This window comes from Diplotaxodon limnothrissa, linkage group LG8, assembly GCF_057381915.1.
Source record: "Diplotaxodon limnothrissa isolate DT_005_m linkage group LG8, D_limnothrissa_male_GT1.1, whole genome shotgun sequence".
Lineage (NCBI taxonomy): Eukaryota > Metazoa > Chordata > Actinopteri > Cichliformes > Cichlidae > Diplotaxodon > Diplotaxodon limnothrissa.
Window position 1 is genome coordinate 29,056,416 of NC_140603.1, and position 15,434 is coordinate 29,071,849.

The following is a 15,434-nucleotide window of genomic DNA, read 5'->3' on the forward strand; positions in this document are numbered from 1 at the left end:
TTACTGGGGAGTTTTCCTCTAACAGAGTAGGAGCTCTTTTTGCAAACAGACCAACACACCAGATGTTGTTTGATCCCTCAGGAGAGTAAGTTTTAACTTCAGTACATTTACCTCATAAACTCACAAATGCAGTTTGAATATTTGGGTACGTGCACTCATCCAATAGTGTGAATGGAAACCAGTTCAAGTTTTAAGCTGTGACTCTGTTTCCCAGCTGGAGAACCAGGACTCGGTGCTCGCCCTGCTGAGACAGACGGAGTCTGAACTGAGCCTCATGATGCTGGATGCCATGCGCACCCAGGAGGACCCGCTTCAGAGACAGCGCCTCCTAGTGGAGGAGGAGAGGCTCAAATACCTAAACCAGGAGGAGCTGCTCATCCAACAGCTGCAGTGAGTTTGATCTTAAGTAAGAAGCACAGCAAACAGTCAGGTGGTCTCGGTTGGTTCGGTGAGGTGAACGATTCATGATGTTTCCAGTTGTTTACGCAAAGTGTAGACAGTGTTTCCTGGTATGTTTAGCTGAAGTTTCATTATTTCCTGGTTTAAGCTTCACATCAAAATCAAGCCAGGAAAAAAAAACTTTTTGCATTCATCTGCTAAACGATGGTGCTGGCAACAAGCACAATTTTGGGACTATTTTGTAAATGTTTTGGAAGCCAGTAGTAGATGAGTAGTAGTACATGAATAAAGTCTTACACTCAGTTTTAAAATTTGCAGGGCATCCACTGTGAATTCAGGTGTGAACAGTTACATTTTCAAAATAAAAGACATTTACAAATTTCTGTCCTTCACAGCGACCTGGAGAAGTCTGTGGAGGAGCTCCAGAGGAACTCGTCCGTGAATCACGGGCTCGTGACGGAGCAGGACGTGGAGCAGAAGAGCAAAGAGCTGAGGATGCTGGGAGAGACACTCACTGAGCTAAAAAGTAAATGCTGTCATGACCAAATCTGTGATGTTTTGTTTGTTCTTTGAATGTTCGATGCTTTAAAATCCTCTCAGTTAACGAGACTAGAGGACATAAACTACATCTGCCATTACTGATCAGGAAGCCCTTCCCTAACCCCTGGAGTGTTTAACTCCTCGACCTTTCACCTTTTGTGTTACGTCTCTGTGTTTCAGTCTTTGATCCCTCGATCCCGTTTGCTTGTTAAGTGATGATGTTTTGACCTCGTTTGCAGATGCAGTCATGTCCTGCGTTGGATGAGGCTCTCATTTCTTTAGTGCGCTGTTTATATTTTATCAACATGAAATGAGACCCTCAGAAGTTTCCAGCTGTCTTTCTGTCCATCTTTCTAGTAGCACTATTCATGTGCAGTGCACCTTTAAGGTATTTTAATCACACGGTGCACACCACAGTCTGGAATCACTCTTGGGCTGGCTAAGATTTTAGTGTGGACATTAAGCTTAGCATCAAGACTCATTCATAGAAAGTCATCCAAACCATGGATGAGCATATTAATAACTGTTGTCAGACATTCTCTCAGCTGAAGTTTGATGTTTATTTCGTCTTCCTGCCGTTTGTTGCTGCCCACCAGGAACATTTACCTGTTATTGATAAGTTTAACCCTCATCCTACATCTTCCCTCTGATAATCTGTTTATATTAGCCCGGCCATATCTCTGTAGCTTTATGCCACATAGAAAATTATTATATGTCAAACATGCTATGTTCCAACTTGCACTGAGGAACTGTTGGCACCATTGTCTCGCAGCACAAAAGCTATTTGTTTGAATCTGCTCTCCCGAGCTCTTGTGTGGAGTTTGCATGTTTTCTGTGACTACCTCGCACAGTCCAAAGAGATGTGTGGTAGGTTAATCTGTGATAAACTAATCGTGTGATTAGGCAGAGGATCCATAGTGGGTCCACGACCCTCTAAGGGACACTTTCAATAGGGCATAAAAACCTGGGATTCTCCACCAGTTTCTCTTAGAAGTGAAGAAGCTTCTAAAGAAGTCCAGGTGCTTTTCTTTCCAAGCTCCTTTAGTCATCAGGAATAGAAAATTGCTAAATGAAGATCAGTCTATTTCCTTGTCACCAATCCTCCACACAGCGCTGGTGTTTATTTTTACATCGTTGATTACGTCCATCGTCGTGCTTTACCTTTGAGTTTCTTTTTAGAATGAATTCAGAGCATGCAGTATCATTTTCAGATGTTAATTAGTGACCCACCGTGACTTCCTGCTGACTTCTAACTGCTAATTGTCATAAATCCTCTTTTTCATGAATTTCTGGATATTAAACTGTATTACAACAACTGAGGGAACGTTCATGCTGATCTTTGTATTGGAACTGATTTGGATGCTTTAGTGGAACATCTGTACTGATGACTGGTTAATGAAATTAACCACTTAGTTAAGATAATAGTTTTTTAATTTTACTGCTATATGCAAATGATACCCCACCGCTCCGCTGGTGAGCAGCTCTGTGTCTGTCGGTGCTTTTAACTTTAAACTGCAACAAATTCAAAGGAAAAAGGTTTCAAACACCTGCCAGGCTTAGCTGCACTTTCCAGCACTGTTGCTTCACCTCTGCTGTAGCCCAGCGAGACATTAACACATATCTTTGTTTACAGGATGAGACTGGATTAGCTGAAGTAATCTCCCTCTGAAAGTGGTCCCATACAAATTCATTTTTACACTTATTTGTTTTGCAAAAGGAAAAGTGCTGAGACGTGAATCTAAATGAAGCTGAAACACTTTGTTTTTAAAGCTTCGTATCATCATAATTGCGTCACTGTAATTGCAAATATTTTGTGGCTGAGGGTCCAGAAGCCAGATTTTTAAAATTTATTTTAGTGCCATGAAATACAACAGATAAATTCCCTGTAATATTTATTACTACTGCTAATGTACTTTTCTAGAAAAGCCAGCGTGTGATGGTGTAAACACTCACTAACAGGACTTTACAATCAAATGTTTCATACAAACACTGATCATCATGAAATCTCCCCACGTACAGTACTGTAGTTACAGGTCACAGTTCAGGTGCTAACACTGCCAAAATACCGTGTTTGTCCATTTTCATGTTATGCAGACATGCAGATTAATATTTATGAGTCTTATTGTCCTTTAATTAATATTCATGAAGTTCCAGTTGGCCTCTGTTCCTGCTGCTTTGACCTGTGTACTTCTGTCTCTATCCTGAATATTAACAAGCAATTCCAAATCTCTTTGAAGCTCATTGTGTTGTGAGCCTGGATCCTACAAGTTTAACAGTGTCCTCCACTATTTTATATTTAATGTGAACTTAGAAAATGGAAAAATAGTTTTTATTTAGTTGGTTTTATAAGTTCTTAGTAGGACAAGACAGCAAAAGGAAAGGGACTGAAAATAAGGAATTATTTTTTTAAAAGTCATAAAAAGTGTTGCAGGTTAGACCATAAACAGGAAGTTACTGAAAAAGAAAAGAAAATCCAACAACAGGGAAGATGCATACTAAATACACACTAAGCAGAGAAGCAAAATAAGGGGCAGGTGAACCCAATCAGACCTTAATACAAACTCAACTTGGACGTCTACCTCTCCTCCCACCTTTGCACACTGAGGAGATTTTATTTATGATTCAAATGGAAGAATTACTTATGTGTAAACCAGATACTCAGAGTTGATTTAATAAGGGATTGGGATGCTTTCTTCAGTAATACCATAATATGTCTCAGAAGCAGTTCAATTTGATTTCAATTCAGTTTTATTTATACAGCTTTAAATCACAATAACAGTCGCCTCAAGGCGCTGTTTATCGTGAGCTACAGATCGGCCAGTAATAGAGAGAAAACTCTGAAAATCAGACAACAGTGACAACATTTATAAAAGATGGAAATCGCTTGGAATCACTCACTAGTTGCAAGTTTTAATTCAATTAAGTTTTAATTCTGTAGCACCAAATCACAACAGTTGCCTCAAGGCGCTTTGTATCGTGAAGTAAAGATCCTACAATGATACAGAGAAAACGATGAGGGGCGGCCGTCTGCCACGACTGATTGGGGTGAGAGGAGGAAAGCATGACAAAGACATGCTGTGGAAGAGAGCCAGAGATTAATGATAACTAATGATTAAATGCAGAGAGGTGTAAAGACACATAATGAGGGGGAAAGTGACTGAAGAGAAACACTCAGTGCATCATGGGAATCCCCCAGCAGCCTACACCTATTGTAGCATTAATAAGGGAGGATTCAGGGTCGCCTGAATACATGCTTTAGCAAAAAGGAAAGTTTGAAGCCTGATCTTGAAAGTAGAGATAGTGTCTGTCTCCTGAATCTAAACTGGGAGCTGGTTCCACAGAAGAGGGGCCTGAAAACTGAAGGCTCTGCCTCCCATTCTACTTTTAAATCCTATAGGAACAACAACTAACTCTTTATTAGGATGATGCGGTACTATGAGGTGGTAAAGAGGAGATGGGTCCTGATTAAACAATGGGCAGGATTTTAACCTTGATTTAGCAGGAAGCAAAGATCTTTACTCTCATCCAGTAAGATGTGGAGGTTATTTATTTAACTTGTTCTTGGTCATATTTCTTTAAAGTGACCGTTGTAGCAGTCGCATCATCTTCAATTTCCCATGTGCCTCACAGCCTCTAGTTTGTTCTTTATGTTTATGTTTTTATGGAAAAACAAAAACCAATAAATAAAATAATATTTTTTAAAAACAAGGGCGGGAAAAGAACAAAGGAGGGAAGCAAAATTATAGAAAACCACATGAGGAACTAACCTCCAAAATAAAATGGGAAATAAGAGGGACCAAATGAAAACACACAAACATCAGACTCAGATGAAGGGGAACACACTTGGAAGAAGCAAGAAGTGAGAGAACAAAACATAATCAGTAGGCAAGAAAAACAGAACAATGGATAAAACAAAGCTAACATATCTAACACTTTACTTCAACCAACATCCATCCATTCTTCTACCTGCTCATGGGTGGAGAACGACTTTGTCTTTTCTGCATTTCTTTTATTATGAAAAACAGAAGAAGAGTCTGAATCTGAGGCATATACAGCTTGTTACCAACACACACCCAAACAGGACATATAAATACTACAAAGAATGAAACATATGTTAAAAAAAGTTTATGTACAGATAAGAAGACATGGCCAGGACACGCCACTGAGGCGCCGCCATTTCTGCTGAAATCCAACATCTCAGATGTTACAACAAGCTCACATGTCCTTACTTCTCGTTTAGCTGACCCCCGCTGAGCCCTCCTCATAGGAATCATCTGGATATGACAGGAAAATCCTGGGTGACAGAAACAGCATCCCGTCTTCCCTTTATGTCCCCTTCCCTGTAATCCGCCTCCTCCCGCCGTCCCTGCTCTCCGGCTCTATTTCTTCTCACATCAACATTTCAACATATCTCTCTGACACACAGCTTTCTGTTTTCACTGATGCCTCTTTCCTCCCCACCCTGTGCAGACCAGTTCCCGAGCCTTCAGAGTAAGATGCGCGTGGTGCTGAGGGTGGAGGTGGAGGCTGTGAAGTTCCTGAAAGAGGAGCCTCATCGTCTGGATGCCCTGCTGAAGCGCTGCAACACCATGACAGATGCTCTCAGCACGCTGCGCAGGTACTCGAATTAAAAGTGAAATGAACCCTCGCTCAGTTATTAAAGCAGCTCAAGTATTTTCTGCAAGATTTACATCAAACCACACAGTCAGTCATCATTTTTTAGTAATTTGGTTTAGATAATACAGCTGACGTCAGTCTTATCAGGACCAATCAATTATTTAAATTTTTTTTTTATCATTTGATTATTATAAAAAATAGTTTTTTCTTTATTTACAGATTATAAAAGGACTTAAATAAGGATATTAAACTACAATATATACACAACATGTGATCGAGGTTTTAGGAACGAGCCCAGATAAATCAAAAATCGTACTTGATCTCCTCTTCATGGTCATTTTCCCGTTCACCTCTCAATTCTTTTCATCACAGCTGCTCATTTGAGATCTCTCAGTAGAAGTGTCCTTGTGCTTCTCCCCCTGTGATGTGTTCTGGATCGGCTCCATCGTCTAAAAACAGCATCTTGATTTCAACTTGATTTTCGATTTTCGAGATGGCAAAAGGCAAAAATGGTCACCTTCTGATGTCAAAAGTACGACTTTATAAACCAAGTGAGAGTGACTACATCCATCGTTTATATACAGTCTATGAGCCAAAAAGAACGATGAGCTCGTGCCACGCCGAGGCGCCTGTCCATCTGTGTGTTCGCGAGAATCTCTACTCCCCCTTTACCTGTACTCAGAATTTAACTAAGCTTGCACAAACTGCTCAAGATTGAGGTTACACTCATTTTAGAGGCAGTAACTGCGATGAGCTGATGCATCTGTTTTATCAGAAGGTCTTTTCCAACCACTAAAAGGGACCTAGTTACATCTTGGTGCCAGATGCCAACACAATATCAGGCAGGTGGTCATTTTGTTTTGCCTGATTGGTATATATTAACATCTACACAGATTTAATAGAAACAAAGGCTTGTGCGGTGCTAATGACTACATAAAAGTTCTGCAATTTTTTTTATTTAATTTCGTGTTTTATCCAAAACAAAGGTCCAGGATTGAAACAGGATTTGTTGTAATGTGGAATCAGTGGAATGCAGCTTATATGGGATTCCCAATTATGTGTTTAAGATTAACATTTAAGGAAGTAAAATCAGAATTGATGCATGACTGCGCTGCCAAACGCTGAATAATGCCCGTGAGTCCTGTGTGAACACCGAGAACATCAGAGGAGAGCTGACGGGCGCAGCAGTCTCTCCTTTCCACTGTTGGTATTTCTGATTAATGGTTAAACGTTCTGGTCATCAGACAGCACGCCTCGTTTCTGCTGATATCAAAATGATAACATGTCATATATCGAGGTTTTTGTATTTATTTTTAATTGAAAGAAAAAGTTGAAAGTTAAAAACTGTCTAAGCAGCCGTTCGGGAACTTCAGATTAAGACGTCTGAATCCTGTAAACGGGATTATAAATCTCAGAAAAATGTTGATGCCGGTTTTCTTGGGGAGCTGCAGGACTTTAATGTAAGATCAGTAGGATTAAAATATGTGAGAAACTCCTCTCCGGTACACCAAGTATGGCCAATTATTTCAGCTGTGTCATCTTTCTTCAGTTCCTCATATGCGGTAATTCAATCGTTCATGCGATGAGTAATATATCACTTACCCTCGGTGGTGATCTGCAGTGATGTTTGTTTTAATAATCCTTTATCTAACTAGGTAAAAAAAAGTCTCATTCAGACTGAAAATATCATCTTGAAGATGGCAGCAAACATCGTTACATTTATAGACACAAACAAACAGACAAATAAAACTGTCACACAGAACAGATGAACCCGGGATGTGCCGGGCGCAGCTGTGTCGCTTTCAGGTTCCGACGTGGCCACGGGAGCTAATGGCGCCCGCCCCGAACGGTGATGGCACGTCTGGCAGACGTTCCAAAAGCATCTGAGGAGTAGCTCTCAGCAGCAGAGGGAAGGGCAGGAAGATATACACAGAAGTATCATAGGGAAGCCAGTTAATTTCAAAATAAAAGAACCCATTCAGAGTCAGTGCTTTACAATACGCCTGGTTTGATTTGAAGCTTTGTGTAGATGTGACATCATATGACATCCTGATCAAAGCTCCAAGTTTGAACGGGTTCATGTGCAAACAAACTTTCAGAACCATTTTGTTCTTGATCTTTACTTGCACGATTGTCAAAAGGCAGTCAAAACATTTAATAGGAGCTTTGGGTTTAATAAGTTTGCCTGAGCTGACCCAAAGGTGGCACAACCAGGAGCAGTGTGTATTTACTTCAACATTTACAGCTTTGTGAGCCATAAACAGGATCAGACCATAAGGCCTCGTTCTGCTGTAACATCCTGAGACACGTCGAAGGCTTTCTGTCCGACGCAATGAAGGTTCCTCTACAGGTGCTCAGAACAAGATTTCCAGGAGCGATCTAATTAGCAGGAGTGCTGGAGCCAGTGTTTTACAACATAAAGAAATGGTCTGGCCAAACTTAAATCTGGCACCATTTTTGCCTTTTTATGGGTTCAACAGTTCAAGTTTTTGATATTTAAGTTTTTGCAGTCAGTCAGCAACAGTTTGGATCATTTATGATTCATTACCAGAGTTTGTTAAAGTAAACGTAATAAAAGCTGGTTAATCAATGACAATAGACTTCATTGTGTTAGCTGATGACCTTACCGTTATTCTGTTGTCCCCTTTGTTAAAAGACAAGTCACTGAGGGGGTGTGGAAGAGCCCCGAGGACCTCTCCAGCCAACCGCAGAAACGAGCCGATGACCTGAGTCGTACCTCTGATCTCGACATCCTGAACAGTCCTCCTCTCAGCCTCACCGATCTCAGCACCAGCGCCGGCCTGGCCAACTGGATGCCCGTGTCTGCCGGCGACGCGGACACCTCGGGCCCCGAGCAGGACATCCAGCCTACGATGACCTTTAGAAATCGAGTTCTTGATGAGCTGCCAAGCCGGCGTCCTCCTGATAAGTCTGTGTCCGCCGAAGTGCGACTGGTAATGAGCTGCTCATTATGACTGTTTTTCTTCATCTTACTGGTGTGAACAATCTTAATGTGCACGTTGTCAGGATCGGCCAGATGGCAAATATCCATTTACATTTGAAATTGCATCTGAAGGTACTTAAATCCCTCCATGAGACCGTGTTCACACGCCAGCAGTTTGTTTATAATTCCATTTGTCCATGCAGCATTAGAAAACAAACTGCTTCTCTCTGCCTTGGTTATGTGTTTCCAGCTCTGCCTCTTAGTAGTTTGCATGTTAGGGCATATCATTTGTCTATATCTGTATTTATGTCAGGCGGCCGAGCGGGACTGGGAGGAGAAGCGTGCCAGCTTGACCCAGTTCAGCGCCCAGGACATCAATCGCTTGCTGGAAGAGACTCAGGCAGAGCTGATGAAAGCCATCCCCGACCTTGACTTCGCTGCCAGGCACATAAACAAGCCGGCAGTGCCCCCAAAGCCCCAGATCACCATCCCAATAACGTCCGCCGCAGCTACCTCTGCAGCTGGGACCACTGGGACCACAGCCACGACCTCCACCACTACAAACACCACACCCAGCGGGGACCAGCAGCCTGGAAAGGTGCAGCTGGCTGCCCAGAAGCTGAACAGCATGGAGGGGGCTGGTTCGCATCGAGGCTCAGGTCAGTTTGTGTTTCAGATTTAAATCTGAGCTTTCAGCTTTGACTGAAGTGCCTTTGTGCCGTCTTCCTCCCCTCACCCCCAACCAGCTGGGGTGAGGGGGGGGGATATTACCTTACAATATAAATAAATAAATGTTAAATAAAGTTATTTAAACAAAATGAAAGTTAAAATACTAAAAATCTGTTTATTTTTAAAGTGGACCTCAACGTGGCCAAGTATCGAACAGAAAAGCCCTCCAAGTCTCCTCCTCCGCCTCCACCTCGCCGAAGCTTCCCCTCCGCTCACGGCCTCACCACAAACCGTACTGGAGAAGTCATCGTCACGTCCAAGAACCTGAAGGTGAGACTCAGTCAGGGTTCAGTATCCAGAACCACATATGAGTCATACCTTGATTGTTTTTTAGATAACAACCACAGAACCAATCACTTGATCATGTTTGAATACATCCATCTATTTCCTGAGCCACTTTTCCAATAAGGGTCGCATGGTGGCTGAAGTCTATCCCAGCTGTCGAGGGGTGAGAGGCGAGGTTCTCTTTGGACCGGTCACCAGTCCATCACAGGGCTAACATGGACACACGTGTGCTTATAGTCATATCTTCTAACTAACATGTTTGAGTCTTCCACTTTACTTACCTGAGCGATCTTTGAGTAATGCAGGTTTCCCCAGATTAGTGCGAGTTAACCAGGCTTTAACAGCTTTAACAGCACTTTCAGGATTATTGCCATGCTGCTACGTCGACAGGTTTTTACCACACAGCTTCAGATTTTGGCAGATCTCTGCAGACTTTGCTGCAGGCTCACAGCAGCATGCTGCCTCTTTCAGCTCACACTATAAATCAAGTTTCTGTATTTGCCCTCTGGTCCACAGTGTTGTTAATGCATATGGATTGTTTTGGTGGGAACTTTTCTACTTGTTTTTTTAGGTATATGCTGTAAATGTCTGCCTTTTCTCAAATCTATTAGAAATAAACGTCTCTATTTTCTTTATACAAACTACCCCCACTAACCAGAGTCGTTTCATCCTGTCACGCTTTCATAACTAAAGCCTCTTGTCAGAAGTGGACTTAAATCTCCGTCTCTACAGTGATACATGTGGCAGCACAAAAAAAACGTAGCTCCCTTTTTGAGCAAGCCAGTCATTTCTGGTGCAAGTGCTCTCCATGGTGGTTCTGTTATATTCTGTTACATACAGTGGATCTCCATCATTGTCTTGTCTTCTTCTCCACATCCCAAACTGGGCGTGTCAGATGGCCGCCCCATCCTGAGCCTGGTTCTGCCAGAGGTCTCATCATGTTAAAAGGGAGTTTTTCCTTCCCACTGTCGCCAAAGCTCTGCTCAAAGGGGATCATATGATTGTTGGGGTTTTCTTTTGTTTTCATTGTAGAGTTTTTACCTTGACAAACTGCAATTTGGTGCTATATAAATAAAATGGAATTTAACTAAATTAAATGAAATTGAATTTGACCTGTTTGCCGTGGCAGGTCAGTCCTTAGAAATGTTGTTGTCTTTATTTTGTCCTTTTGTAGATGGAAGAAGATGGTGACCTGCCAAAAACCCTTGTGAAACTGAGGCGGACCCCCTCCGATGCCCCCCGACCTGCCTCGACCCCTCCCGTGATCGCAGCCTCGGCCGTACAAGATGAAGACGACGAAGAGAAGATTATTGCCGAGCTGGAGGTACATTAGTCTGGATTTTTAAGTGAGAAGTTATTCATCTGATTTGTGTTGCAGATTTCTGTTAATACATGTTGTCTCGGTGTGATAACGTGTCTTTCATAAAACTACAAAGATATTTCAGAGAATGCCTGTAAAAGATTGTAATAAAGGGTACAGCAGCCCAGCAAAGGCCACCCCCACCCCTCCCTGCATCATGGGCAGAAAGGTAAATTAAAAACCTCCAGCTGCCTTCTGTCTCCGCCACACCTGTGGGCTCTGCTTCTGTTTCTGCTCATTCCCCCTTTCTTTGTATTTCCTACTACTGCTGAAGCTTTTGTAGCGACTAATACAAAGAGTCAACACCTTTTTCAGGGTCACACTGAAATAAGCAGCGGAAACACAGCTGTAAAAAGCCAGCAGACTAAATTGTAGACAGCACTTTAATCTGGTGGTTTTCTGACCTTGGTTTAAAAAAACACCAGCATTTCCCACCATTTATACATTCTGCTTTCATGTAATCAGCCTTATACTGTGAGGTTTCTGTTAGAGGAGAAAAACACACGACGAGGAAAATCTGGTGATTCATCTCAGCGCGCTAGCAGTGACTGAATTTATTTACTGATTATAATTCAATTTAAATACAATAACTGGCTTTACAGGAGCGAGGAAGAGAGAGCACCGTGGGCACCATGCAAAAGTCTTCTTTACATTTTGCATTTTGTTTCTGAGGAGCGAGACTTCCTTACATTTGTTTCGCTTGTACAAGTCGTGCAAACAACGGTGAAGGATGTCATGTGACTGCAGCGTCACAGTGTTTTCTGTCACTGTGCACGCAGTACTGCGAGCCGTGACTGATGGCATTAATCTGTTGTTTGCTGCTATGTGGATAAATGACTGGGGGAGTAACGATGACCTGTTTTAACAGAAAACTAGATAAAGTGTTAAAATCTATTAAAGTTGCCATGTCAACAGCACTGTATGTGAATCAGATTGTTTCAGTTTGTTTGGTGATGCTTAATTACTTTTCTGTGATAATGTAAGCTAATTAAAGTGTATGCTATATTTAAAACATCCTATTTAGTTTTTTTTAGTTTTTTACTCCTATGTGGGATCAACAGACGCTGAAATATATCAAAGATTAAAAGAAATAACTGGATTTTCTGGTGGCGTATATTCGAATTGAAAACGTATGTGTGTTTTCCACATTCATATTTAAAAATCCAGTTGTAGGCAGAAGGCTGAATATAAATTTAGGGTGGCTGAACTTTTCTTCTCTTTCTAACCCTGTTAATGTGTCCTCTCCTCTGCTGACTTTCAGTCTTGCATATTGTGATGTTTGTTTATAAAATGTGCATTAAGTCTCTGTAACCGCTGCAGCACCTCCTTGTAGCTGACGGCGTGATGCGATGTGCAGTGAGTCAGCACGGATCGAAGCAGATCATGCATTTAGTTTAGAGTGCTCTTTATGACAGCTCTGCTGGCACGTTGAGCCGAGAAAAGAGGTCTTGTTTTTGTTGGAATTATCGCACAACGCCACTAAGCAGGTAGCTGTCAAAATAAAGGGACGGTGAGACGAGGAGGGAGGGCGAGGGAGGGGATTTCAGGTTCAGAGCTGCAGACAGAAACGTTTCTCTGAAAGAATCTATTTTCTCACATGCAGGTGCTTTAAATTCAGATCCCGCTTTTGTTTGCTGAAGGCGTTTCAAGCAGCGTGGCATCTTTAAAGTTCCTGCCAACAGTGATTAAAGTCAGCAGAAATAAATTGTCTCTTTCTAATACTGGTCATTAAATCTGTGCTTTCCTGTGGTAGAATATTTTTACTGAAATTTGGTCCAGAGAGACGCAAAAAAGGTTAAAGGTTAAAACTCAAGAATGGTGAACACCGGCACCTAGATCCTCTGTGTACAGCTGCTCTCTACAGACGTGTAGACATTATGCAATCATTCGTCACAGCGCAGCACTGTAATAGATGTAAATCCAGTCATCGATGAAGATTTTTTTGTCACTTTTTAACAATTTAAGCTCAGTCAGAATCATTTTATTCAAAAGATGTCCTTCCACAGTACATTGATTCACCACCCTTCACTGCACATGCACGGAAAAGAGCGAACGTCAGTGACAGCAGATGTAATTTTAATGAAGACGTAAGGATGCAAGGCTAAAGGAGCTTAAACAGGAAGCTCTGCATGAGATGGGCATCAGCTGATGCAGCCTGGCACAGAAAACAACTGATCTGAAGTATTTTTTACAAAAGTCTGGTATACAGATCTTAAAAGTGTATGAAGACCTACTTTATTAAGTACATTGTTCTAGTGTGCAGTTTGTTCCATATTTCTGTGATAACATCACAAAGTTGCTGCAGATTTGATGATGTCAATCTCTCGTTTCACCACATCCCAAAGACTGGATTAAAATCTGGTGACAGTGGAGGTCATTTGAGTTCAGTGAGCTCGTTTTCATGCTCCAGGAACCAGTTTGTTGACGTGCAGCTGGATGGATCCATGTTTTTATGTTGTTTACATCAAATTGTCACTCAACCATCTGATTGTTACAGCAGAAGTCGCCTCAGACGAGGAAACATTTTTCTAAATCTTCTTTTGCCCAATTTGAGTGAGAAAATATGAAATGTAGCCTCAGTCTCAAGACGTTAGCTGACAGTAGAGGCGTCTGGTCTTCTGCTGCTGTGCCCAGGCTGCTTCAAGGTTCAATATTTGTGTGCTCAACGATGCTCCTCTGCATACTTTGGTGGTCAGCTGAGTAGCTATTAGCTTACTGCTATCGTCTTAAAGCAGTTTGGTCCTCTGACGTGAAAACCACATTGCTTCTCATTTTCTGACCAGTCTCCGTAAACACTAGAGATGGTTTTTAGGGAAAATCTCAGCAGATCACCAGTTTCTGAAATACTCAGAATAGCCCAGCTGGTACAAACAGTCATGTTACATTAAAAGTCCCTTAAATCTAATTTCCTTGTCGTTCTTGAACATGTCCATGTGCTTAAATCGGTACGCTAACAGATATTTGTGTCAATGAGCAGTTGAACAGGTGTGTCTAATAAAGTGGCCGGTGGCTGCATACAGCATCACTATAAACTGTAGTAGCATTGTGGAGTGAATGGTTCTGATCGTACAAGTATTTGAGATTCCAATCAGGACAAGACAAAAGTAGACACTGATTTTAGGACTCACATATCTTAAATATCCATAAGATATGTTCAGCATCTGTTGCCATGGTGATCTAGTGAGGTAAAAGACTTAATGATAGCTGCACTGGTGGAACAATACTGTGATGTTGGGATATCGGATTGTGCAGAAAAAAAGACCCATTAATGAAGCTATTCAAAAACAACAAATATAATCTACAACACATGGCCAAAAAAATAAGTACACTTTCAGCATGTGCTGTGTTTTCATTTGGAGGGCTTGCAGATCACAGTCACGAATCATTACAGTATAGAGAGGCTGTGTCTGATTTCATGCCAACACTTGGCTGGTTCAACATGAACACAAGCCGAAATAAGTTAAATTAAAATGACGTTGCTCTCTCTCTCTCGGCTCCCACAGTACAGCAGTAACTCTCCCGGCCCGATGAAGGGACCCTCTGTCGCCGCCCGGCTCAAACACCTCCAGCAAGGCAGCCTGGAGAGGCCCAAAACCCGCAGGCAAAAAGAGGAGATCCCCAAAGTCCAGGGTCAGCAGCAGGTATTCCACTTCTAAAAAGTCCACCTCTGATGCCTCTGCCTCTCCTCTTTGCTGTCACTCCAAAGGAAGTCCCGCTCCCTTCCTCGATGACTTCTGCGAGATGAAAACTGTATAGGCCTGACCGGCAGACGACACGAGATCAAACACAAACCAGTGGGGGAGAATATCTACAGAAACCTTGGTTTTTTTTACCAGTTCTTGATGTGTGTTTTGAGTTACTGGATCTAACCTAGCTTGCTTAGAGGTCAAGTTTTTGTCGTGCGAGTACGTCAATGTTTTGATTTCCTGAGGAAGGTCTCGGTGCTTGTGACTGACTAAACTAGCTTTATTATGATAGATCTATTCCGATACATCATCTGCCTCTGTTGTGTGAAATAAGCTTCAGTAATGCCACGGAAAGACTTCATATCTCAGAGTCACAGAGATGATATTTCACCCTGATCCAACCATGTTTTCTCTCACTGAATCCTCCTCATCTCTCAGTCTGTTCATCCAGTAATGACCACATGCTGCTCTTTTTCTATTACCCATCATTTAGACCTCAAGGTCAGCAGGCAGGGCTGCAGCAGGCGCTGAAAAACCTGAAGGGTTCACATTCCAGCCGCTAGGCCAGTCCATAACGCTAGCTTACTTGCCTTTTTTTAAAGCCAGGATGCTATGATTATTTTGCAAGACACCAAGCGCAGAACACAAGGCATAAGGTCAGCAGAAGATGGTGTGCAGGTTTCAGTTTAGTGTCTGCAGTAAGCAGAGTTAAAGTAGCACCCTTAGCAGTGATGTTAAAACAAAGACGAATCGATGGAAAGAATGGAAGCAAGGACCACAACCCAAACAGATAATGAAGATGAGCTGAACGAGAAGCAGCGAGACAACAGGCTGCAATTTGGGGAAGACCTTAGTGAGGATCAGGGGCAACAGA

General features: G+C 42.1%; 1 protein-coding gene across 1 annotated transcript in view; it reads left to right on the forward strand.

The window, feature by feature from the left end:
• srcin1b (SRC kinase signaling inhibitor 1b) overlaps nucleotides 1-14,530 on the forward strand; it is an 82,261-nt gene extending 67,731 nt beyond the window's left edge. Inside the window, exons 12-20 of the mRNA XM_085361065.1 lie at nucleotides 215-390; nucleotides 795-925; nucleotides 5,410-5,557; nucleotides 8,213-8,510; nucleotides 8,814-9,159; nucleotides 9,357-9,499; nucleotides 10,689-10,838; nucleotides 10,951-11,043; nucleotides 14,378-14,530. Of these exons, the coding sequence (XP_085217191.1) occupies nucleotides 215-390; nucleotides 795-925; nucleotides 5,410-5,557; nucleotides 8,213-8,510; nucleotides 8,814-9,159; nucleotides 9,357-9,499; nucleotides 10,689-10,838; nucleotides 10,951-11,043; nucleotides 14,378-14,530 (1,638 nt within the window). The remainder of the gene's footprint in view (nucleotides 1-214; nucleotides 391-794; nucleotides 926-5,409; nucleotides 5,558-8,212; nucleotides 8,511-8,813; nucleotides 9,160-9,356; nucleotides 9,500-10,688; nucleotides 10,839-10,950; nucleotides 11,044-14,377) is intronic.
• Nucleotides 14,531-15,434: the final 904 nt, after the last annotated feature.